Source organism: Anopheles bellator, chromosome 2 (genome assembly GCF_943735745.2).
Source record: "Anopheles bellator chromosome 2, idAnoBellAS_SP24_06.2, whole genome shotgun sequence".
Lineage (NCBI taxonomy): Eukaryota > Metazoa > Arthropoda > Insecta > Diptera > Culicidae > Anopheles > Anopheles bellator.
Genome location: NC_071286.1, coordinates 84610399 through 84636394, shown reverse-complemented (window position 1 = coordinate 84636394; position 25996 = coordinate 84610399). Strand labels below are relative to the sequence as shown.

Genomic DNA, 25996 nt, shown 5'->3' with positions numbered 1-25996 from the left:
TGAATACATTTTTATCCGCGGCAGCGAGAAGTGGCGACCGGAAATGCAGAGAGCCGAGCCCTCCGTTGGTGGTACGAGATAAGTGGCACACGAAGAAACTGGGATCGAGTGTTGCAGCCGGCACGGAGCGTCGGAGTGGACTTTCGATTGTTTTCCGGATTCCGGGGTTTCCGGTTACGGTTCACAGCCCGCGGCGCAGCACAGTGAGTGACACAATCGACAACGACGACGTGGTGGAGAACGGACGTGAAAATCGTGGCAATAAGTATCGCATCCCGGGGACAGCGCGGCAGTGACGGCGGTGAACAGCGGAGAAAGCGGAAAAGGTGGAGGAGGCGAACGGCGGAACCGATCCACGGGATCATCGGAGAATCGGATCGGAGTCAAGAGGACGCGGTGCAAGGTGGCGTCGCAAAGGAGACGTGGTGGTGCGAACCAAACTATGCTCAAGTATCTAACGCACAAGCTTCGCACACAATCAATCAACGATGAGAACCACGGCGATGAGAAGGTAAGTGGGTGGGTAAGTGGGGGTGTCTCCTCTGTCCCTGATCCTAGCAACCGCGCCACGGTTGTCATGGGCAACATGTTTCTACTAACTTTCCAGCACGCGCTAAATAAGGACATTTGCCGAGCTGCGTGGCAACAGCACTGATAAAAGTACGTGCCGGGGACAATCAAAACCCAGCGTTCCAATCGATTGGCATGCGAATTCAGGCTAGGGTCTTGGGCAATGGTAGGCACATTGCGTCGTTTTGCGAGTTAATGACAAGGAATCCTATGCTGCTAGAGGGCTTAGTAACGGCACCTGGGCGACTTTACTGTTTTGGGCAATAGTCTTCAACTTTGGACGCCATTTTTCTTTTTCTTCTCCACAAAATCGCACGTACAGTCGACACAACGACATTGGCACAGTTGATGGGGATGGTGGCTACAACCGGGGAACCGGGGCTGGTCAGCGCCAGCATCACCGGCAATGGGTTCTGCTTCTTGCGCGGGGCTCGCTCCCGGTTGTCTTATTGGCGTTTGTGGTCCTGACCTATGTGTGAGTTATGCGAGTAAAGTAGTACGAAGAACGTTGAGTGGTAGTAGTGACGGTCTAGTATCGCATTAGTGAGAAGCCCCATCTCACTGCTTGCTCTCTCTCGCTCACTGCGAGCAAGAATGAGAAATGAACTAAACTTTTGCCCCATTAGTGTGGGTGTGTTGGGGCACGAGCCCCCCCAACGCGCTACTTTATTCTAGAATTCGACGTAGACAAGGAATCTCCATTGACGCACTTTCCCATGTCGGAAAATGGATGTCTGTTTATGAAATGGTAATGAAAATTCCATTCAACCAGTCACTGTGTTCTTGCAGCCGAGCATCGGTTATCCATTAAATACAGCTGACCGTATGATCCCTACATTAGTCCGTTTCATTAGAAGTGGCTACTACTGGTCTGCGTCGGACGATGGGTCGTGTCTATCGGTGCCTCAGAAAATCTACCTTTTATTGTTCCTTCCCTCGAACTTACACCCATTTTGAAGATTTTTCCTTCGGCAACACTGAGTGACTTGTTACTACTTTGTCCGTACGTAGCGTGTCCTTCGACTCGCCGTATTTCTTTGCACGTGTGTGTTGCGGGCAGAGTGAAAGTCGTGGAGTTTTGCACATTCATTAAACCGACACGATACGCGCATGACACAGCAAAGCATAAAAAAGGATCGTGCTCGACGCGCGACAGTATTGGGGAGCCCGATACACCACTACTATCGCGCGTTACGTTGGCTTTGTCCAAGCCAGCGTTACGGTAGACTACCGGAGCTCAGTGTAATATGCAATGAACTTTAAATAATGACTAAAATTTTCACAAACGTCCCGAATCCTGCTTGTTGTTGAAGCGACTTTGAGCGTTTCAGCTACATCCGTTTCTTTATGGGGTGTTACATTCTTCTGGAAACAATAATGTAAATAATATTAGCAAATTAATGATGATAGTATAATGATTACGGTTTGGCCTTGAGAATGGCCAAAAATCTTGAACATGAGGATTGTAGTATTGCCAGACTCCGACTCTTGGCATGGCGTTTCTGCTCTCTCGTACCTCTCCTTTTCGCTGTGTGGTTGGAAGAACAGGTCACGTCTTGATCACGCACCAAACTCTTTCTTCACTCGGCTACTTTTGGCATGGTCATTCTTCGCGCTGTGCGGCTTGCAAGAACATGTTGCGACCCGTCATTTGATCGCGAACAGAAATCTTTCGGCTGCGAGTCGCATCTCTCTCTTTCTGTACGTTTGTGGCATCTCTCTCTCTCTCTCTCTCTCTCTCTCTCTGTTTTATTTTGTGTAATACATTGAAACGTATCATATTGGCCGCGCACGAGCTATGCAATAGCTGGCTATGTAATAGCTTGGAAGGTTCCGGTAATACTCGAAAAACATGCAATTTTGAAAGATTTCCGTCATAACTCAGAAAATAGTCATCATATTCAAACTAGAGACAGCTTCTGTTTTATACCAGTCAGTAGCAGGTTACAGAATCGTTTGGCATTCGCCCTTACACCGTTTGATGAGGAAATGTACATCGAAACTGGCCAATTCCTGAAGGAACCGTGCGTGCGAATCCTTCTGAAAACGGGATCCTTTGTTGTGTTGGTTAGTGCACGGCGCCGCGGCGATTGCACTCGTGAGTGCGCCGAGTCAGTGACATTCATCCGCACAGCCCGAGCGCGTGTGGGACGGGAAAAATGTGAGTGACCGAGAAAAGTTGAATGAGCAAGGACGGGCGTAAAACGGGTCGGACCGAGTAACAGCAGGACGACGAGAGCTACTTCGTTCGTCTGTGCTTTTTTGGAGTTGGATGGAGTTGGAGGCTCACCAGCGAACGGCCATAAGCCCGAAGAACGGTCCAACTTTCTGGCTCGTCCTGCCAGTACGGTTTCGACCGTTCGTCGTGACAGAATCAAGTGCGCAATCCAAGTGCATTATCGTTCGCTCCGCTTCGCTGTGGCTGGAGAAGGAAAGAACTGCCGATCTCTGACCGAGCCCCAGCGATTTACCCCGGAGCCCACGCAAAGCATTGGCCTGCTTGCTGTTGGTTACTACCTCTTCTGCTGCTCGTCCACGATGCTAATCCACGAAGCTTAAAACTTAATTTCACCGAACCGCTCAAGAAAATCGGTAAAGTCGGCGAGCATCCCAGCAAGCCGTAACACTTTTACACCGACGACTAACCGCTCTCTCGCAAAGCGGCAGGGCAAAACTCCGTCCCAAAACGAGGAAGGCACTGAAATCCGGTTGTGTCAGAACAACGTCACACCATCGTCGATGGTTCGTCGGGCTGGTGAGCTCTTGAGGCGCTTTCGGTAGTGTGCCGAGAACTCGGGCAGTGTTGTGTGGTTCTTGCTCATTCGCGCTGCCTCTCCTACTGCCATTTTGCAAGGCGAATTGCTTTCCTTTTTGGCGACTGGGAAAACGGTAACGTCAGCGGTTGCTAAGATTAGGCCCAAGTCTTACGTCCGCGTTGTAGATCCTGAAGCCTTTTGGTTTGCCCAAATCGCACTAGCATCGACAAAAGGTGTCGTTTCAATCGATTCTTCATCATTAGCAGGCAGCAGTAGGACCGGCCAGACCGGCCATTGAGCTCGGATCGAAAGGGAAAGTGTGAAATCCGGTGAGAAATAAAATTCCTAGATAAAGGACGCGCGAGAACGAGAGCGAGAGAGATAGTGAAATAGAGCGAGAGAACGTCGGAGAGAAGACAGGCGCGCGCTCGGGAGAGAAGCGGCGGGCAGAGTGCAAAGTGAACATTTCCTTCGTTAGATCTTTTCCGATATCCTTGCATATCCTTGCGCCGTGTCGTGGCTGCCAGTTTGGTTGCAAGTGCTTCAGCGCGACTCAGAGAGCTCAGGATCCGGAACAATAAAGAAACAATCTTTTCCTAACCACCCCCGTGTGTGGGTCAGCTGGCCGCTCACCTCCTCGTCGGGAGGATTTGCGCTTCGGTGGCCGTGCTCTGGCATTGTCAGACAAAGGTGTGTGCAAAGAAAAAGGTCCTTTATTCCGTGAACTAGGCGACTAAAAGGGACACCAACCGACCGATAGTAGTGCCACGCGTGCGGGGAACCAGAAATACGCATACATAGAGCAGGAAAAGCAGTTAACGAGAGTGTGCGTGAGAAAGCGAGAGAGAACAGCCGAAATTGAGCGAGAGAGCAGCTGTGACTACGGCGATCGAAGGAGCGAAAGGCACGGCCTGCTGCTAGTCTTTGTTGTTTGCCGAAGGTGACTTTGGAAGTGTCGAGTGTGTAGTGTGAGTCCGTGCCAATACCGGTGTTTTCGTTCGACATTTTTGTGGCCTTCGTCCTGCTGCGTTACTGCGGCTGCTGTGGTCTGCGAGATGCCAGGCTTATTTCCTAGCGCCGTAAGTATCCCCACAGCTCTTTACCGTGGTGCCGAAATAAGGGCTTCGAGCAGATAGGTCTTTCGCAGGCTGAAGCTTTTCCCTTTTGAACACTCTCTCTGCGACGATAAGACGATCGACCGCGAGGATACTGAACATTGTGGGAGGCGTTGGCGGATGTGCGCACGCCGTCGTTACGGATTGCCCTTGAAAAGTATCATGCCATCTCACACAGGCTACGTTCCGAATGCGTTCAAAGTTTCTTCGAGAAAGGAATGGACGTTTACTGCGGGATCCCTGTGGTCATGGCCTGTTTCGAAGATTTGATAGAAGAAGTTACCATTAATCGAGTTCTTCCGATCGGGGACACTTGTGGTACTCCTAGTTTCTTCCCATCGTATTCAGATCCCTCTATGGCAGTTTATTTTTCTTCCAGCGATTTGCACGCCTCAGATGGCAAAGATGTGGAGTGTAAACGGTTTTGGAGACTCTCAGCTGCACCCAGAAATGACTTCCCCCGAAATGTGAATCAAATATTTATCAACCAGAAAAAGCACCGTTTCAGGCATGACACTAGACGATGGAGGCGCTTTTTAGATTAGCCGCAGGAAGGCGTGTGTGCGTAAAGAGGGATCGCTGATGGAGTTTCTTTTGATGGAACATTCATGAAGGATTAGAGCGGATTATTACTCGCTCGCTAGTGTCGTCGCAGTGTAACGAGGGGGGCGGTGCTGGCCGACACATCCACATCCCGGCGTTGGCGATAGTGGTGCTGGTGACCTTGTAGTACCGCATCCAGTTTGGCTGGCAAGACAGATCCCGGGGACCCACAGATGGGGGTAGATTGTCGCTCCACCACCACCGCCCAGCGCCGGGGGGCGGTCCTATTACACATTTACGACTCTCGGTTTCTCTCATTAGGGGCCCGAAAAAGGTACCAGTTCTCCGTCGTCGTCATCGTATCCGGCTGCAATCTGCTCTTGGGCACGCTCGGCACGTTCTTGCAACAACGTTGCCCGCCCGCCCGGGACCGTAGGAGGCAGCAACGGGCCACGGTCGGTCGGCAAGCGGTCGCGTTCCGTTCGCTGAAGATTTTCACGCCGAACGCCCGCCGAGCACAGAGCGCCTGTGTTCCGCAGTCGCGGGCTGTCTGCGTCTGAGAGAAAACATCCGGAAGACCGTGTACGGTAGCGAAAGGAAAAGCGGGCCACGCAAGAGCCCATCTGCTCGTGGTGCCTTTGGCGTAGAGTAGCGCCTAGCGTAGAGCGTAGCGTAGTAAAGAGCGCGTACGAAGACCTTCGGAAGACGAACGAGCCCTGTTGGGCTGAAGAACCGACCTCTCCAGGAGACCTCAAAGTCATCCTTCGCGTAGAGTAGTACACCGCGGTCGTCGGTTCGTCTTCGTGCTGAGCAAGGACCGTTCGCCGCTGCGCTTTGCGCATACTACGCCATGGCGTAGAAAATGTTATTCCAAAGCTAGTCCCTCCCGGGGCGAATGCCAGCGCTAGAGCGAGAGCGAGAGAGAAAGAGAGAGTCAGAAGCAAAGAGAGGAAGGACGTTTGCGGTGGTGTGCGGTCGTTTTACAACCCAACACCTCTCCCGAAACCGGCGCGCGTTCGTCGACGTGATGGCGTTCCCCGGATCCGGACCGCGGCTGATGTCGAACAGCGGCTCCCATTTCATTCACAGCCATTTAACACAACCGTAATGCTCCAGTTCCGTGCGGAGCGTAGTTTTTACTTTTTATGAATCGCCACCACCACTACTCAAGTCGCCAGGAAGCTGATTCCTTCTCTCGCTCTCTCGCTGTCGGTTTGTAAGGCTCTCTTCCTTTCTCTCTCTCTCTCTTGCTCTTCTGGTCAAATGATAGTCCGCCAGCTTCATCTTCATTATTTCTTACTGAAAGCAACCGGGCTGGCTGAGCCGTGGCCGGTTCTCCGTGGTGTGCCCCAGGATTCTGTGGCCATAGAGGTGGTCCAGAAGACCACGTCCAATTTTAGAAGCAGCAGCCCAGCACCGTCAGTGCCGGGGGGTATCGTCAGATCTCTTGCCATCATTACTCGAGACTTTTGAAGTGTTGCTTGAAACTCGAAGCTCCTATCACTCGATGCTTGACAGTTTTGGATGGTCGTCCTGTTCCATCTTTTACGTCATACGGTCAATTACTGCCGCCGCTTGACAGCCCCGGTGTGAGTGTCCCCGTGAATATCGTTAGCAATGGTGGTCGTTTTGAATGCCATGAAAGGACACTAAACATGGATCATTCTTCTGATTTGAAATTAATAATCGGTCAGCATATTCCCGGACGCACGATATCCATATTCCACTTTCCGGAATCCGAGGCGTGTGTTGGACGAACTCTTCTCGGCCGGTGTCACGCGAAATTTAAGATAATCCTCGTTGGAGAATATTAGGAAAATGGGATTATCCTTTTCGGTGCCCCCCGGGGCGACTCGGGAGCCCAGTGTGCGGAGTGATGGCAATTTTTGCCCAAACTTCGTACTGCTGCCCGGTGTGTCCACTGGTGACCGCCAGAGCGTGGTGAATGTCACGGTTGTGAGTTTTGGAGGACGCTCTCTCGGGAAGGCATGTTTTTCGTTACAACGCTCCTAACGCACACACAAATGGGGCAGACATAATCGCTTAAATTCCATCTTGGCATCACTGACTAGGGAACACGCCCAGTCTGGGTCTGGGCTCACTGGGGCCCAGTGTGTAAGGTCGCCGTCCGTCGGGCGTGCGGGCGGGTGCGATCGATTTCCGATGCCGTCGATGGCGCAGCGGAGTGTTTCCCAGGTGGGAACATTCGAAGGCTTTTCGATCGGAAATAAATCGGCCCCAGGAGAGTGCGCTGATGAGAGGAGCGACCGGATGGTGAGAAGAAAACCAATGAACCACGAAAAAGTGTCAACCCGGAAAGGGTTCAGACATACACTTGGTGGACGCCTTCGCATTTAATGGAGGCGAGAACAGGACCTGGCTTCGGTGGCCGGAACTCATTACGGTTAATTAAGTTCAATATTCAGCCTCTGGCTGGTGTTCTAAACCGTAAGAAACGCTTTGATGTTGTGGCCGTTGCCTTCTGAAGCACCCCGTTCGATCGACAACCAGCGTCAACCCGAAACCACAACATACCTCATTGTGGACAGGAGGCACCGTAAAATAGGCGGTTAAGGCGCAGCGCGCGGGGCATGCGCAAGAATCGTAATGGGCAACTGCGCCGGGGGGACACCCCGAAGTGACTGCTATTAAATCATTTTCGAACGCCAAAGATTTAAACCCATGAATGTGCCCACTCTTCGGCCTCGCTCCGTAAGTGTGGAACGAAAAGACGATTTATGTTGTGACCGTGGTCAAGAAGAATCGATTTTTGAAAAGCAACATTTCGCTGCATCCCCTGGACGCAGGGCACCGGGCGGTGGCGACAGCTTTTCAAAGAACAATTGAAAGCACACATACGCAACCAAAAGTAGTCCCAGAACCGCCACCCGACGTGGTGGCTACAAGGGTACGAAAAAATCATAAAATGCAACACACGCTTCTAGCGAGGTAGTGTGCGTTGTTTGGCGAGAATGTAATAAATTTATGCTGGAACAAGGGACAGAGAACAATTTGATGAAGGAATGTTCGCGGCGAAAGAGAGCGTTTCTGGCCACAGTAAATTTCCACGAAATCACCGAAACCCGAACCGCAGCAAAACGAAACCGGGGAAACCGCACCCAACTCCGGTGGGTTCGGTGGTCCAGTGGCAGTTCCAGGCCATCCTACCTCCAAGATCATCCTCGTCAAGCGTGACCCGTATTGCCCGATTGATCATATTCTACATACATACAGCGCGCCAGAGATTAACTGCAAGCGCGAGAGCCCCCGGCCGGTCCTCGATCACGACGAAGCGCGCCCAAGGTATGTTACGCGATCGGAAAGTATCTGTTTCTGCGCTCTTCTTTGCGTAGCGCTCCGCGTAATCGTTACCGTAAAATGAAGAACCGGGAGAAGGATGGTCAAACCGGTTACCATCTCACACACCGGTCTAGTCCGGCCGGGGAGCTGTGCAATGAGGGCAGTGCGTGCTCCCCCCAGAACCGGGATCCCCGAGAACGAGCGTTTAGCGCTGGTCTAGGGTCCAACATATCCACCCACCCCAGCCAAGGGCAGATTATGGGTTGCGGTTCCTGGAACGCCGGCCACACCTTTCTGTGGCCCCCCGTTACAACCTCAGAGGTAGAGTCAATTGGCCTGTGGCGATACATAATCGTGATCGAGTACATGCGCCCAACATAACCTCTAAAACGGTGAAACCGGCCCCGACGAGTATCCTCTCTCGGTTGCGGAACGAGTTAAACCAGAAAATCAACCAACCTACCCCCACCGGCCCCCAGGTTGCTCCACGTCCTCCTCACCACCGACGAGTTGGGGATACACTGGCCACAACTGGGCCCTACTCGATTGCCATGGGCGCAGGAGATTGACTTCATGATTTATGTTTCACTCTCTCCCACCGGCCATTCGCGTCGATTCTTGGGTCTTCTTGACCGGACCGATCTTCGGCTTCTTGCTGCGTTTATCAATTGGCATTCCTTGCGGGACATACGAGCGAGCGTGCGAGCGAGAGGTCCTTGGGGCCCGGAAGATTCTAAGGCCTCCCCGTACGGCGACGCAAGTCGCGAATGTTTCGAATTGCCCCAAGATGGGCTTGCTCGCGAGGGGGGCTTGCTGCTGCTGAAACTGGTTTGTCTCGAGAATGCGCGGCCGGTCCGCACGCTTGGCAAGACAGCTGGGCGACTGGTTCCAGTAAGATGGGAAAGAGGGATAGGGGTAGGGACCACTGCCAATGGAGGCCACTCGAGACCAGAATGCACTTCGCATTCGTGCGAAGCAAGCGAAAGGAGCCTAGTCTCTCTCGGTAGAACCACCAATTTCAACCAGTTTAGCTCCGTGGCCGTCGATTCGATCGTCGGGCCGGGCCATCAATGTTTCGTCATCCGCGGGCCGAGCCTTAAATTGAATGGCGAAACGTTTAGCGGGCCAGCCAACCTGTAACTGCCTAAACGGGCAGCGCAGGGCCAGGCTCTTCTCTGATCTCTGACATAGTTTCGGGCTCCTCACGTGAACCATTAAGTGTGCTGGTTCGGTTGAATAATGTAACAGACAAAGAGGTCCAACCGTGGCGAACAGTGTTTCAGCAAAATGAATCGCTCCCCAACGCCTGTATGTAAAATATTTAGAATTTCTAATCCCGGCGGCTCCCTGCTGAATAGTAAAACGCCGCGAAGCTCCATGCCGATGGCTGGAATTGGATATGCGCATGTTCCTGCAGATCACGTCGTTGGTTTGTTGCGCTCCTGTGTCTCGTGGCGTGTGTTGCCGCACGATGAATACATATCAGTTTTCTGCAAGAACGGAGACACATTTTGTTCTTCACTCTCTTGCGCTGAGGTTGGTTTGTTGGTACAAATTGTTCGACAAAATCACCCATAGCTAACCTCACTTAGTGCAGCCTTCGTTGGCGTTCACGAGCCAAAACAATATGAGGGAATGATCACTGAAATTTATTATTTATGTGAAGAGAAGATAATTATTAGGATTAGATTATGACACTGTACCTGTGTTAGTCCCACCAGGAGGAACCAGAAGCGCTCACGAAAAGGAACCGTTGTTGTAATCCTTGAGCTATCCTCAAGTGAAATAACCCAACGCTTACAACAACAATCTTCTCTAAGAGTACTTGATCGGTAGTTTGCGGTGTTTGACAGCACCGCAGAGTTACAAGCTGTCAACCGTCGTTCCACCGCAAAGAGAGGTTATGGTTGCCGAAGCAAAAAGAGCCTTTGAGGCCGAAACCAGAGCTGCCCGCAAAACTGTTCTCCGCAACTCATCAGGCAACGAAATTAATATTATTCTTCACCGCAGCAGTGCAGCGCTTGATGAGTGTGTGCGGAAAGAGTGACACAGAAGAAATGCGGCTGGAGGTGCAGAGGAGCAGAGAGAGCCGTCAGCAAGCATAAAAAGCATGCTCGTCACCACCGCGTTACACACCCAGTTTGTCGTTGACCATTTTTGGCCATCGGCGCGGAGTGCTCGGAGGTTCGAAGGGTTCGGAGGTGGAAAAAAGTCTCCGAGTGCAGTGTGTGGCGGCGGCGGCCCCCAGAAGGAATGTTTCGCAAGGAAAGAAACCACAAATATATGAAACACGCGGAGCAAATGGCCAAAGAGGAGCCAAACACATGGTGTGCGATGGCAACCATCACAGCCACCAGGCCGCGCATAAGAAGAACGCCGGAAAATGCGCGACGCTGCCAGGGAATTAATTACAGTTTAAAAAATCGTAACAATAAAAATGTGCAAACACTGCGACGGCGGCGCAGGGAAGGGCCCTCGGTGGGGGCCCGTGGTATGCCCGCACGGTGGGGACGAGAGATGAATGAAAAAGTTAAACAGCAAGCAATGGAGCGATAGAGCGAAAGAGAGAGAGACTGGGAGAGGAATCCCGCACAGGGTGCTTCAGCATCATCGGCCGTGTGTTGGTGCAGAGTAATGCAAAGCGAAAACCTCGTTCTTTTACGTCACACCCTTGGCGAGGGCGCACGGAGGCGAAAGGGAGGTCAGCGTGTATTTTAAGCCGTTGCAATGTTTATTTTTTACTTCACACTTTTAGACCGGTCGCGGCGCTGCCCCCCCGCGTCGCGAGCAACGAACGGTGCGTTGCTCTCCATTCCGTTCCAGAATAAAACACGGCCCCGTTTGACAGTTGAATGGGGTGGGTGGGGCGGGGTGGCAATCGGGTTAGCATAGCTCTCGCCCAGAGAGGCCCCGTCCGTTGGTCGTCTCCGCCGGTTGGCCCTACTTTCATCATTGATGTGGACCTCATCCCGTTGCACTGATTAGTTGTTGGTGGCCCTTTCTTGAACGCGCCGTGAGCCTTTCTCGCCGTGGCATCATTGTGTGCGGGAATGCGAAAAGTGTGATGCGTGCGATGCTTTATCATTAGAAGCGACGGAGACGGAGCGTGGCACTGCCACTGCATTGTGTAGTAATGCAATTGTGCATGCAATTCAATTGCCGGAAGCCAGAAGAGGAACCCTTTCTCGACACGCAACACAGCAACAGTACAGGTTTTCTGGGCTTCATTCATCAGGCTGCTTTGTGGTGCACCGTGGGGTCCCAAATAGGGAAGCAATTCAACGTTTGATTGATGCCATTTTTGCGATCGTGTCGCAATTGCAAAAGTAGTTTCACTAACTTTTTGACAGTCGCCGAAAATTTTGTTAGAGAAAAGTTTGAAATGGAAGCGGGCTCTGTGCGAAAACAAAAAAAAATGGCCCAAAATCACTCCCCGAAGCGAAGGTGTGATTATTTCTAATGATGTGTATTTGAACTAATGTTCAGAGGTCGGTGCCACTCGCTGCCTCGCACTTGAAATGATTGATTACTATCGATTATCGATTTTCGTCGAACCATCATCCATCCGTCGTGTGTGCATAGATTATGTATACGACTCAAATAACCCCCACAAACAACCTACACCGCCGCCGCCAAGAATAATAATGATGGAGGGGCCCATTTGGGAATCCGGCGTACGCAGATTCGCTCCCGGGGTGCGCACAGGCCGCTTCTCCGCCTATCTTTTATTTCACGCTTCCCGCATAATGCTGGTGCGCGGTTTACGTACGGCCCCAACATAATTATCATTTCGCGCTCGGCTTCGGATGCGTGAGTGGCGATCGTTTGGATCGGTCGTGAACGAGCCGGGCCGCAGAGCATTCCGATCAAATCACTATAATGTACGATCCATCGACCCCGAGATCCCGCGCCACGGCTTGTTTCAAGTCTTGTTTTCCTCTCGAGCTCGAGTGTAGTATGTGCGATGTGAAAGATGCGTGAGATCCGGTCCGAAGCCCTCCCCCTGAGGGGCCACACCCACCCACTCTATTGTTAACCCATTTACATGGATCATTGAGTGTGCTCCGGGGTTCTACATTCTTCGCCCGTTGGTCGTCACGGTGCTTTGGCAAGTAAAATCGGGGTTCCACAGCGAAACAAGAACCACCTCCTCTGCCGCTTTAGTGGTGTGGCCAATGATGTAGTGTTTGCTCCACCCGCGGGCACAAGTGGAACGGACGGAGGTTGAAGTTGGCCGTAAATGTCCCCTGGAGAATCGAAAGTGCCAACACGCAGGAGCAGCGGTGGGCCAACAAGCTCATTAGCCTTGACCCTCCGGGGGCCCTCTCTAGCGGCAGCCCTCTGGCTGTAAACATTTACGGAATGGTGTGTCTATTGGGACCCTTTCTCTGTCTCTTTCCCCGTCGGAACACGCAATGTTTGGACGTTCGTTGAGGGTTTTGAATAAACGAATGGACACCATATACAGTCCTGGGTTCGATATTGTTCCGAGTGACGTTTAATTGCTTGGGTTGGCATATGTCACCTCGGTACTGACAGGTCTCCCAGGGCAACGGTCTTTTTTGGGATTGAGCCGTTGGAAGAATGTTTCGCGCAGAGCAGTGGCCCAATAATGAGAATTCACTGCTTTCCGTCTGCAGGTTGCGATCGAAAATTCAGCGACGTGCAAGTGAGAAACCTCGCGTTCGCAAATGGCAAGACCACCTGGAATTCTTGTATTTCAATAAACGTGTACCCATTATTGGCGGTGATTGGTGGCGTGACAACTATCCCAAAAATGGTAACCCATTTCTTCCGTGCCGTGTGAACGTGGGAATGTGATTCTCGACGCTCTGGAGTTCCAAACCTGATCTGCTGTTCGAAGGGTACTGCCCGCAGTGTCTCAACTATATCCCGTATCGGTAGTACTACGGCGATACACGGCAAAGTTGTTACACGGCGGCGACTCTCTCGCTCGCTTTCGAAAGAGAATCGAGATCGAGAGAGGTTAAAACGTACAACTTCGCACCAATTTTAAGGAAGTAATTGAGCACCGCGGTAACCTAGTGTCACTTACGTTTACAACTGTGGAGGTTCTGGCGCACTGATCTTGTGTGTCCTGGCTGGGCCGGAACCGAACAGATGACGCCTATCGTGGGCGGCGGACTTTTAATCGATCGAGTTTCAATTGCATCGGGGTTCACGATAAAACAGACAACCCCCAGACAAACACCTCGGGAATGGAAGTCTTGCAGGAACGAAGTGCACACAACCATGGTGGGGCACCGAGCCACTTCAGCCGGCCCCCGCTGCCCTGGCCGCGGGGTGGCAGGAGCCCCGAAGCCACGAGGGGTGGTCAAGTCACGAGCGAAAGGAAGGTGAAATAGAAGTCATCGAGAGATGGAAGGGAAAACGGCACAGGAGAGGGACCAACGCGGCGAGTGTAGAGCGGAAACAAAAGCGAACGTGTTCTCGTCGGCGTTGTCGGGGTCGGTTCTTGCGCAAACGAAGTTTACGCGTTAGCCACCGGAGACACTGGAGAACCGGAGAACCTGGCCTCGTCGGACACATCGAAAGAGAGAGAGAGAGAAAGATCGAGAAGAGCGTGGCGTAAAGGAAAAGATTCCAAACTGGTTCTGGTTCTCCCGTCCCACGTCCGGTTCCCCTGGCGCATTCTTCCGCTGCCGCGGTCCAAGGAAGTCACAAAAACGGGTGGCCGCACTACGCGAGCGCGGCAACCGGTCTCGGTCGCCCCGGAGCTTACAACAAACAAAACCCGAAACCGAAAAATGAAATATAAATACTTGCGTGGGGAGTAATAGAATGCTGTATGATGATGATGATAGTCAAACACTTGGGTGCAGCACCCAGAGGGTGTTGTCAAATCGGCCGCCCTCCCAGGTATGTTGCGCTTTCACCGGCCATCAGCTCGTCCTTGGTCCGGAAATTGATTACCACACCCTTAGCCGGCCACCCTGTCTTGAGAGCGCCGCGTGAAGTGAAGAAGGTGCTAAGCGGTTCCGAGGAAGACCTTTTTGGCGAATGAATTATGAATTTATTTGATTAGGGTCCACCTCCACCGTGGTGTGGCATGCGGGGCCCGTAACCGCCCTTAACGAATTCGAGTTCCACCAACACAATTTAATTTGGCATTTACACATTGCCGTTAGACATTAGAATAAGGAAACGGCGAAGTGCTGCTACTACTTGCATTCGGTCGGCAGGGAGGGTCCCAATTGAACGAAAGGAAATGTAGTGAAGCAACGACGCGATGACAAATACGCGGCAGGCTCTTGGGGTGGCGGCGGTCCCATGCGCTCCGCCGAGTTGGCCATTATCCAAGGCAGTGAGGCGTGCGCGAAGAAATTTCGTTCGTTATGCAGTAGTAAGCGCAACGTCTTCCCCCGAAGCTCTCGGTTCCCCGTTTTCTGAACCCTCTCTCTCTCTCTCTCTCTCGCTTCCCTGCCGGTTTCTTTGCAGATTGACGGGCACGACTCGGGCACCGAGTCCGACGGTGACCTGGAGCAGGACGACCTGATACCGGAGGAACACGAGATGGAGCTAAGTAAGTAGCGTTGCACCTTTTTATCATAATTTCTCGCGATACTTTTTCTGTTTGTTCAGCCACACAGCCCCCGGGGTTCGTTTCTCTTAAAACGGATACGGTGCGCGGCCACGGCCAATGTGACTCACTCTGAGAACTTTTTCACTCAGCCCCCCAAGTGGTGGGCTCAGTCGGGCGCGGGGGGCGAGGGCAGAACCCCAAGAAACAACCATTCGAGAAAGTTGCTTCTCAGGTTTTACGATACTGCAACGTTTTGCCGTAGTCCAGAGCCGCGGCCAGCAACCGGCGGCGCAGGAGCGCAGGCACTTTATTATGTGTCGTTTCGTTAGGTTTCCGCGTCTGGTTTGTTACTTTTTGGCGTGTAGTGGCCTCTTTAGAGTGGGGCCGTTTGGGCCTTTTTTTGTGCGGCACGTGCGGCTGCGAAGCTGTCCCCCCGGGAGGAACTCTCGCCCCGCCCCGTGTAAGACGCCGGCCGGGGAGTTATGGCTTGGCACAAAAAGTGAGTAATATGAACGGGAGTTCGGTGGGCCAAAATCACGCCACTCATCCGCCTTATCCGGAGCCAGCTTCAAATTAAATTAACGATCACATGCTCCCCGTGCTTACGAGTGCCCCTTTCTGATCGCCGTTGGACTTTTGACAAACAAACCAATTAGATAAAGAACCCTCCGATCGGCTGCCAATGTTTAATAATTAGCACAACTCCATTTCTGCTGCGTGTGACCCGACCGAAATAACAACAATAAACGCGCGTGCATCATCATCACCACCGACCGATCGCGTAACGTAACCGCCACTCATCTTTCACGCCGATTCACGGAAATAGAAAACGGTGGCGTGAGCAGCAAAAGCAAAAACATATAGAGGCCGCGGCCTGGCTTGTGTGTGACAAGAGCTGGTGCAGCTCTTTCGAGAGCAACAACGATGAAAGCAGAAAACAATTTGAACTACAAAGAAGGAAAAAAAAACGACGATACGGAAAGAGGAAAACACGGCCGACCGTGTCAGGAAAGGGAAGAAGATAAACGCTGACGGCATCGGAAACGGCAAAAAGCCGGCCTTCTCGCGTTGCAGCTTATGTCAAAAAACTTGCGGTGGCGACCGGTGGCCGACGGCCCCGCCTGGGGCGGCGCCCCATCAGCTGCTGCTGCTGCTGCTGAGAGGTTCACGATCGCGTACGGTATAAAAACAACGGGCCCATAACCTGGTCAAGCGAGGAGGGGGGACGAAGCCGGCGTTTGGTGTCAATTACGACGACCACGGAGAAGTGGTGGCGGCGCGTCACCGCGGCGCTGAATTGGGCTGAATTGGAAGAAATAGATATTATTCGCAATCATTTGCAGTTATTTTTTAATGACGGCAAAAAAGGCGGCGCGAAAATGCGCTGCTTAATGGGGGTTGTTAGTGGTCGGGTCGGGTCGGGCCGCGCGGGGTTGAATGACGTTTAAATAATAATCCCAAGGCGAATGAATCTCCAGCCGGGGAGAGAGGCCCGAGGCGCAGTCAACTGTTATGGTCAATTTGTTAATTTGCTCTGCAACCGATTTTGTGACGGGTTTACACTTTTCCCGTTTCGTGCATTGTTTGCGGACGAGAGATTTGCCAGATTTGTTCACGCCAATGCGACCACCAGGGTTTAATGTTGTTGCTTTTTGACACTGACCTGACTGAGCGTAGTCCTTCGCTGCATCGAACTTCGAGATTAGGATCCATTCGGACTGGGGTCATTCGTGAATTGTTATGAAAAAGTGTCTCTTAAATCTACACCCGTTTGAAGCTCCGACAATCTCGCGCACTTGCTTCGAGGCTCTCGCATAAAATGTCAAAAATCTGCACAATTTAGCCAGCATTCTGCATCAGTCGGACAGTGCGCGCATCCCAAGTCCATCGCCCCGACCGGGTTCGGTATCGGCAACCACCACCGAGCTCTAGGCGAAGCAGCGCGGATGCCGAAGTGCTTCTCTCCAATAAACAAACTCATTTCGGGGCGTAATTGTAGCTAATGGCTGGCGAAACAATTTGCTCGCCGAAATCAGCTCAACGGAAGCGTGAAAATTACACTGCTCCTGATGCCCCGATGTTCCGGAAGACTGGAGAGTGAAGAGGAAAAAGAGCTGTGGCGGGGGGCGGGCCGGACTGAGGTCGTTATCCGGATGTATTTGACATTCAGCGGAAAATTGTATCCCCCCCACTGTCCGGCGCCGCTGTCCGGCAACGACCGCTGCGGAACTGTCCCGAACAGTGGCGGGGCCCCGTGAAGCTCTCGCTGATTTGCTGCAATTAGAGGAAATGTCCGAAACACTCTCTTCGCCCAATAGAGACTACTGTGGGGCCATACTGTTGGGATTATTACACCAGGCCCGGCCACCCGAGACGCTCGGTTCCTCCCCACCACCCAGCACACGATGCATTTGAAGAGACTGTCTAAAAGTTGGTCCACCATAGGACCAACCGATCGTTCCGGGGGCGCCTCGGGGATGGTCGACGCTCTCTTGCCAGCGTTGTTGCTGCATTGCTGCCGCTGCAGAGGTTACCGAGGGTGACTAAAAAGTCACAGAGAGGACACAGACACACTGTCTTTGGAACTGTCCTTTTTCGCCGGCCGGTGGTGACCGCCAGCTGAAGGTGAAGCAAGCAAATCGTTCTTTTCACCACTGGCGTCACGGAGTTGGGCGGAAGATACTCGTAACTCGTACGTCAGGAGGCCGCGTGGCCTATTCTGTGCCCTCGCCCGGCGTACGATGCTCGTAATTAAGATTTGTGTGCACCTTGGAAGGAGGAGGCGTTCGGGGAGGTTGAAGGAAGGAATTATCATTTTGACTTTTGTGCTGTGGGTTTCATCATCATGAGTTGGCACCCAATTGGCCAGCGAGTAGGGCTGGGCTCTGTGTTCCGAGCAGGTTCCTTGTGCGAATTGCCTTTAATTATGATTTAGTTTTCTTCATCCTGGCGCCAGGAGTAGCTGCGCAGTGCTTTAACGCACGGCGGCCATTACGGAAAAACGGGGTTTCGGGTGAAAAATGATTTTCCATTGGACGTTCAGTTTGCTCTGACGGATAAAATATACGAGCGATAATGGCCTCGAAAGCAATTCTTCTATTTCGATGGATCGCTTTTTATTGCCCCGCGTGTGACGGAGGCGGCCGGACCTCGATCAAGACGTGTATCAATCGTGTGTCCGTCCGGCCCGGCGTCGGCCTGCTTTTGCTGCGGGTGGGTTTTCCCCGGGGTTAAATGTCACTTGGAAACGTAAAAGAAGATTACAGTCTTTGTTTTACAGCGTTTTAGCTTTTTGGGCACGGAAGGACATCTCAAGGACACGAAAGAACGACCGACCGACCGAGGCCGACAGCCGACTGCCGACTCTGGCATCGCGCGTGCGGCGCTGACGACGACGACGGAAAGGGTTGTAATGAAGTTCCTCACCCGATCCCCTCCCGACACAGGACGCCCCCGGGAACGACACCATCCTGGCCTGGGCCCCCGGGTGATTTGCTATTATGTTTCCATAATCCTTGCGGCCATATAGTTGCGATTTAATGGGTTTCGTAAACGGGTTTTCTGCAAATCGCATCATTTTTATGACAATCTACGGGGTTTTATGATCCGTCGGGGGCAGGCTCAAATGTGCTTTGCATTCGCCCACTCTCACGGATTCCCACTATTGTGAGGCCGGAAAGTAATAGATTACGACCCAGAAATCGCCAATCGGCCGGTCCACCGGTGTTTGTAATCACCTTTTTAGTTAACGAATGCGAAGTAGAATGAATGCGCATCCGTTTCAGCTTCCTCCTCAGCTTTCGGGGCAGGACAAATTGTATCTCTCTCCGAGTGAGGGTTTCGCCCATTTTGGACTCGGTTTTCATCGCCCACGGATGGGCGGTTTTTTTTGTGCTGCTTTTCTTCGGTGGCCGCACCCGGTGCGTGTCGTGCACTAAAATAAACATCCCAAGAAGCCTTCGGCGAACCCGACGAGCGGCGGACCAGAGAGAAGTGATTTAGGTGATTGAATGGTGATTTGACAAAGATATTATTAGAAACTACTTGGCGAGAGAAGGGGCCGTAAGCAACCCCGTGTCATGCTATCTCCGTTTTCGGTCGGTCGAGGAGAGCCCCGCCGTTGATTGATGGGATGGGTTTTCGATGGGCCACGGGAACGGATTGTTACTGGAACGCAGCACCAAGCGTTCATTCAAGATTCATTGGCTTTCGTTTGCGTTGGATTGCGGACAGTCACAAAAAAATACGTTTAAAAAAATAAGGCAATCCCCGGGGAATGGAATCGAATCGCGAACACACCCCGGCGGCACTCTGTGCGAAGACGGTCTGCTCCTTGGCAGTCTGCCTTTCGCGCAAGGTAGCGCGCGTAGTGTAGTGGCCACGATAGTAAAAACTACTAGCTGTGTGGCAAGAAAAGTGCGAGCGAGAGGGCACAGCGTTAAGAATGCACATCTTGCATCTCGCTAAGAGCAATACACCATCATTTTCTCTGACGCACACGGGAAAAGTGAGCCTCTTTTTGTGCCGTGAGTGCCGCGCTCACGGCTGCTCCGGAAAATGTCACGATGCTACGATGAATTCCTTTGGCGTCGTTCATTGATAGTGCGCTGAAGGATCGCGTCCTCCGCGGCGGTTGCCATCGAGATGTACGCGGCGAGTGACCGTAGAAAACACGATGAGTGACTAGCCGTGAGTGCTACGAGCCCCTGGTCGGCGAAGGGGTGACCAACAAGCGGTGGACGGAAATGACAACGGAGCGTGAGCGGCCGCGGGGAACCGGTGGAGCAGGAGGCGGCGGCGGTTTGCGATATCGTAAAATTCCTCCGTGCTCGTAGCGAAAGCATCATCGGAACGGCGCATGCGTCCCTTCGTTCATTCACATTTCTCCACCAGAGCACCGGTGGTGGGGTGGCGGGGTCGGTGGGCGGACCGGGCGGATGCCACACAGCAGTACACGAAACATTGGCAACAGAGCACCCCATCATCCCCAACGGGGTCGCGCCGTGGTGTGTGGCTGGGAATGTGCATTATGCGCGCGCGCGCGTGTGTATGAGTGTGTGCTCCCGAAGAGCCGTGCCAAAGTCGTCGCCCCGGCCCCGTCGTCGTCGTAACAACCCTCCTCCTTCATATGCCAAATGGCCGGGAACTCGTTTTTATTGCTATTTTCGCGTGTATTATCGTAAACACATTCCTTTCGGGGGGCTTCACAAGCGGAGAATGGTGGGGCCATTAACGAGCAGCAGCAAGAGGTTAGACCGAGACCGAGCGAACAGGGAGCAAAAGAGACAAAAGAAACGGACGAACAGATTGCTTCGACCGTTTTCTTTTTTCGGGACACGTTTAGCGAGTGAGTGAGAAACCAATTCATCTGATTTGGTTTTCTCTCCCTCTGCTTGACAGACCTTCGTTCGATGCTCCAAAGTTCCCCGGATGCTGGCCCGGGGCCGATTGGATCGAGTTCCTGGAATTGGCTACATAATTCGTGTCGTGTGACGGTGGGTGGTGGAGCCTGCGAAGGAGAAGGGCCCGAGGTTTGCGTATCTAAAAATAGATTCGATCTTCAGGAAACCTCGTACACAATCCCGGGACGCTTCTTCGCTCGCTCCCTCTCTTTCCCGCCATCTGTCTCTCTTTCTGTTCTTCCGAGTCACACTCGCATAGCTCGGTCTCGCTCGCTCGTCACCTTGTACAATCTTGCACACGAGCGCAGGTAACGCGGTGGTGATTACGTCGAAAAATTGATGACTTTCGCGGCGAAGGTTTCCATGGCGCAACCGATAAGTTGAACGAACGAACGGGTGCTGCTATAAACCGAGGAACCCGCTCCGTGTTGCTCTCCGTACATTATCTGCCCGAGGATGTAGCTTTGGTCACGATACAGTCTTCGGGGCGTTATTAATAAATGCCAGGATACGGCCAACTTCGATTAGCGACGGGGCAGAGGCGTGAATGACTGGGCGTCTCCATGGGCTACATCCTGACAGCTTTTTCGCCTGTAGCGTAGATTTTTTGGCCCTGAATGGAGGGTGCCTTCCGTGACGCAGAAAGCTTAAATCTCTCAATTAATATCGATTAAAGCACGATACATTCTCATTAAGATCGTTTAAGGTGGTGCACCTCACTCCATTCCGTTATCTATGCTGGACACGACTTTTGGGGTGGTCTTGAAAGCTATTAATAAATGACAGGCATCCACCATCGATTTTACACCCAGAAGAGCCTACAGGCAAAGAGAGTGTGAGAGAGAGGACACCTAGGAATCGAAACGGTGCAAACTGCGCCACTTTGCTCAAGCCTCCATTCGTTGAAGTCGATACTTTTCGTTCCACTGTGACACATACTCCGCCGTGGGGCGGGTTGTCCGAAAAAAGAAAGCCATAGAACGTACACCATGTATTTCGCTCGAAACAATCTAACCAAAGAGAAACCCCAAGTGGGCTCCACAATCGATTGCTTCTGACCCGGGAATCGCCGCAGATGTACCATTGCGGGCCGCGGGACGACTGGCCGACAGATGGCTGTCCCGAGCCACCACCCACCGGCTGGTCAAGGACTTAACCGAAAGTTAATTAAATTTCCGCAGGCAGCTAACGTCAGGCCAATATGTGTGTTTTGCCTCGGTGCTCGATATCCCTCTTCAACGTTAGCTTCGATTCGCCCTGTGTCTCGGTAACTCTCTAGCTGTACTTTTCCTCTCCTTCTATAACCTCAAGCAGAGCCGGGGAAAAAACTTTTGTATCATGTAAAAATGAATGAAGCTCAAAGTTCGGTCCACGTGGAACCGTTAAGCCGGATTGTTAGTATCGCGAGCTCTGGCGGACGAAACTTTGTAGCGCGCCGCCACATTTCGGCCGAATATGTTAAGCCCCTGACTCCAGCGCGAATCTACATTAGCACACCCGACATATAAGTAATGTATGGTTTGTGGAGGCAGTTAAAAGTTTTATGATTGAACATCTTTCCTTTTCGCGCCCCGTAGCTTTGTGATGTTTAAGATTTTCCTCCCACAAAGACTCACAAGGTACTGGCACTGGCGCACTGGCTGGTTGGCATTTAACGATTCCACGGAGAGGCCGTACGCGGAAAGCAGGCGAAATTCGCGGCTCATAAAATTCCCTGTTCTCGTGGGGGACATTTTACGCTTGTGGCGCTGACGAACGAAACAACGACTTGTGGGGCCAGCCATCTGCTGCCGGAAGCGGAACCCAAGTGAAATGTTGACGAGCGGGCGAATCGAATCAAATTAATAGACCACGAGTTGTGTATCGTGCCGATTCGGTTGACATTTTTCAACAACACATCTACCATGCCCGTGTTACGGAAAAACAAGGTTATGCAAGAAAGTATTACCGGGTACTGTCGAAGTATTCAACCGTAACGCTGATGGGTGTCAGCATTTTAATTTTCCTTACACTACACACAATGGAAAGGGACCTCGTCCCTTTCGCAGAGGTGTCACTGTCTGGCCTCTGTCCGGTCACTCGGTGACTCAGACCGTATTCAGAAGGATTATGCAAAAATCCGTCTCCATCATCCCTGTCGTCAGCGGCTGAGTGCCAGCAGCTCGCCCGAGACCATTTGCTGCCCGTGTGTCTGTGCCTCTCTAATTGTAATAAAAGTGTAGACTGATGAAATATTTATGTGTCCATGTCGCCACATCCATTGGGGCTCGCGTCCTCCGATCATCGACATCCTGTCTCACGTCCTTGTTCGTGCTGCGAGGGATGGCACACTGTGGTTCGGACAAATGCACGAAGCACAGTGAACCCTTTCCTCGTTGTTGCGTGATGCAACAAGAGCCTTCCCCAGCCGGACAAAGTTGTGGCCGTGCTGCTGCTGCATGCCACAATGTTATGCGCGCCAAGATATTTTGTCCTCGTCCGCGTTGCCATAGGAGAGCAGGTTGTTGTGGGGCTGTAAGCACTCTTGTTTCGCCCTTACGTACGTTGGGCAGTTCGTTAGATTGGCCAGTGCCACCAGTGACCGGAGGAAAGGTCCATCGATTGGTGCTGATGACCCGTCGTCGTTGTGTCGAACTTTGAAATGAACTGATCTGGTTGAGATTACTATTTAATAAAATCATATTTTTAACTTTCTCGGCCTACAGCAAGGTAAATAAACAAACAGAACAAGAATTCCCCCGCCGCCGCCGAGAGCATTCGATTATGAAAGGACAATCTCATTAAATCCGCCTACAGTAACACAGGCCCGTTGTGTACCGTATATTTGCCATTCGCAAATTGTGTTCATTCAAATTAACCCGATGCAAATCGAGCACCACCGGCCGGGGACACAATTTTTCTCGATAAGCAGCAGCATCGGCGGCGGTCAGTATCGATATGCGGGGGGCATTATTTAAATTTTCAGCCACCCCAAATACTTTCAATCGCTCCCTGCCTGGTGCGCGGACACACGCAACACTTATCATAATGAATGTCGAAATCGTGGATTAATCACTTATGAGCATAATCGGATAAGCCTCGGCCGGTCGGTCGGTCGGTAAATCATCGATATTCCGAAGCGGCTCGGCGTGGCACCCAGAAACGTAATAAAAATCCTTTAAGGATGTGTCGGAGCTTTGGCGCATTAAAAAAGTGAAGCCTGGCCCGCGTGTGTCCATTGTGTGTCATTATTGGATACCGATGGAACCGGTGGACAAGCACCATTTAACTTTCCGGGAGAAGCGGTCAGAATTATCGTCGAAAGTGAATGGTCACATTAATTCTGTGCCCCTCGGTGGCCCGTGGCACTGCCAGAAAAGTTCGATCGGCGTCGAACCCATTACATTCGATCGGTGGCCAACAAGGTTGCAGTTTCTGCAGCAATATTATATTCAATTTTGTTTCTCGTCATTACCTCGACACAAATTGTGCGAAATTGGCAGATGGAACTGTAGATGGAACTGTCTATGTTGTGTCTCGGATTTACGTTTGTTTTGAGTGCAAATTTGGCTATAAATTTCCAGCCCACCGCTTCGTGTCTGGCCACACCGGTTCTGTGCAAACACAAGAGTATCACCCTACTGCTTAACGCTTGTACGATAATGAGCGCGGAGGAAGTAGATACGCGACCTCCAAGGTGCTAAGTGGCCGGGCTAAGGCGCCTCCAATCTTGGCTGCCGACAAATCAGCTGTTGTTGTTGATAAGGCGTCTCACCCTCTCGACGAAAGCACTGGAAACAAAAACACCGCTCGCCAGTGGTCAACGGATAGTGAACTTTCAGGGCAAGATGCTTGACAAATGCGTCCAGTTGTGATCATCAGGGTCTGAAACCCTGCACTACACATGATCCCTCCATCCGTAGCGATCGGGGTTCGAAAATCGCTTTTAAAGCACAGCATTACGGCACACCCCACGGGGCTTGGTTGTGGCCCTGCCCTGGGTTGCGATAAGAAGTTGAAAAACAGGTTCGGACTTATCTGCCATCGGACGGGGACCGATCGGCCAACGTGGGCGGGGGCTGTTTTGTCTTCGAAATCGTCGCTCGGTCGGCCTTTTTCTTGATAGTCCATTTTGTTTTCGCAACGTCCCCCCCACAGTGGGGAAAGCTTCGGCAGGTGCCTTCGGAAAGCTTCGCCAGGTGCCTTATTGTCTGGTGTCGCGCATCAATTCTCCGGCGGGGAGAGGTTTGAAGGGGCACGTCCGCTCTAGGCCAGGTTCAAGGAAGCCGCAGGCGACGCATTTCCGCTCGCGGTGGACATCGTAAACAGTGGCCCCCGGTATATCGGTTAAATATAGATTAACGTCTTCTTCTCGTGCTTCTTCGTGCGACTGCTCCCGAGATTACTCTAGCGAGCTGCGCCAGCGATAAGATTGTAGCCGCTGATTAGAGAGGGCCCCGGTGTGTACGTTACACACTGAATGGCCCCGCATCGGCCCTCGCAGCCTTGTTTTGTTCACTATAGGGGGCGAGCGAATAAAATCCCGAGTGGGGTTTGCTGTTGTGCCAATGCGTGTCAATCAAGACCCCGGCAGTCGCAGCCGCCGGGGCATTTCTTGCGCCCCTTTGAAAACAATCCCGGGCCCGTCCGAGGATGGTCTGTTGTTTTTGGCGTCTCCGGCGATAAGACTTTGTTGATAGATCCGGGCACCCCCCTCTCCGCGATGAACAGCTGATGAAATTTGAGCAAAATTTTCAGCAAACCGCCCGATCCGATCTTCGTCGCCCGGGCGAGCGGTTGGCCAGTAGGGTGGCGGGCGGCAGTGACAGGCTCAGCGTGACTGAACAGCCGAGCGATAAGAATGGTTCCAAAATGGAAAGGAAATTTCCATTGCTCTGGCGGTCGCATGTCGTCTGGGGCCCTCGCCGCTAGCGCGCCGGTGGAACCCGCGGACTGTGGACTGTCAACAATTCTTCATCTTCTTCTGGCGGTCCGAGCGACAGAAGGCACGCGGAGTTGTAATGGTGGGACCACCGATTGTTGGTGATGTCTAGTTGTTCCGTACGTGGAGTGACGCCATTTTTTCCGCACAGCTTCCGAACGCTGCCGTACTCACGCTTCTAGAAGTCTCGCGATCTCCGGAACACACCCCCGGGAAACACACTCTTCGAGCAGCATCGCCTGTGGAAGTAATTGCCTGGAATCAAGATAGAGTCTGATCGTACACATTGACGTCGCTTTATCGCACGGGGATCCGGCCGGGAAGCAGCGAGTGTGGCGGTGTTTACTTACGTCAAGTATACTTAACGCTCGCGCCCTGTTCAAGCGCCACTAGTTGGTGGTGGAGCCGGGGCCTTCCACCCAACTGCCCCAGTCGGGTAGGAATAGTTTCGCGAAAACCTAACCTTGAACGAGTCCGTAAACCTCTACCGGAGGGTGAGACTGTAGATCGCTCCTGGTACGGAGGGACACAGGGCGCTCAAGTGAGTAGTATACGGCCCCCCTCCAGGGTGGAAGAAAAAGTCGTATCTCGCGCAAAAATTTACATACATCGATCCGACACGAGGAATCGGCGGGCGCGGGTCCCGCGGAATATTTGCATGCAGCCGACGACGTCCCTCGACGTGTCTGTTGCGCTTGGCCGGGTGCGCGATAGTTCTGTAGCGATTGCGATTAGTGTTTGTTTCAGGCTTCATCTGTGCGGTGCAGCAGGAAGAAATGTCCGATGCTACACCGAATTGTCCGCGAGGTCCGAGGGAGAAAGTAACTGGGCACGTTTTCCACCAA

The 25996-nt window shown here is 52.4% G+C and overlaps 1 protein-coding gene across 1 annotated transcript in view; it reads left to right on the top strand.

Annotated features, from left to right (window-relative positions):
* Positions 1–442: 442 nt before the first annotated feature.
* The window catches only part of LOC131208815 (AT-rich interactive domain-containing protein 1B), a 34196-nt gene continuing 8642 nt past the window's right edge, over positions 443–25996 (top strand). The window contains exons 1-2 of the mRNA XM_058201715.1: positions 443–511; positions 14744–14828. Of these exons, the coding sequence (XP_058057698.1) occupies positions 443–511; positions 14744–14828 (154 nt within the window). The remainder of the gene's footprint in view (positions 512–14743; positions 14829–25996) is intronic.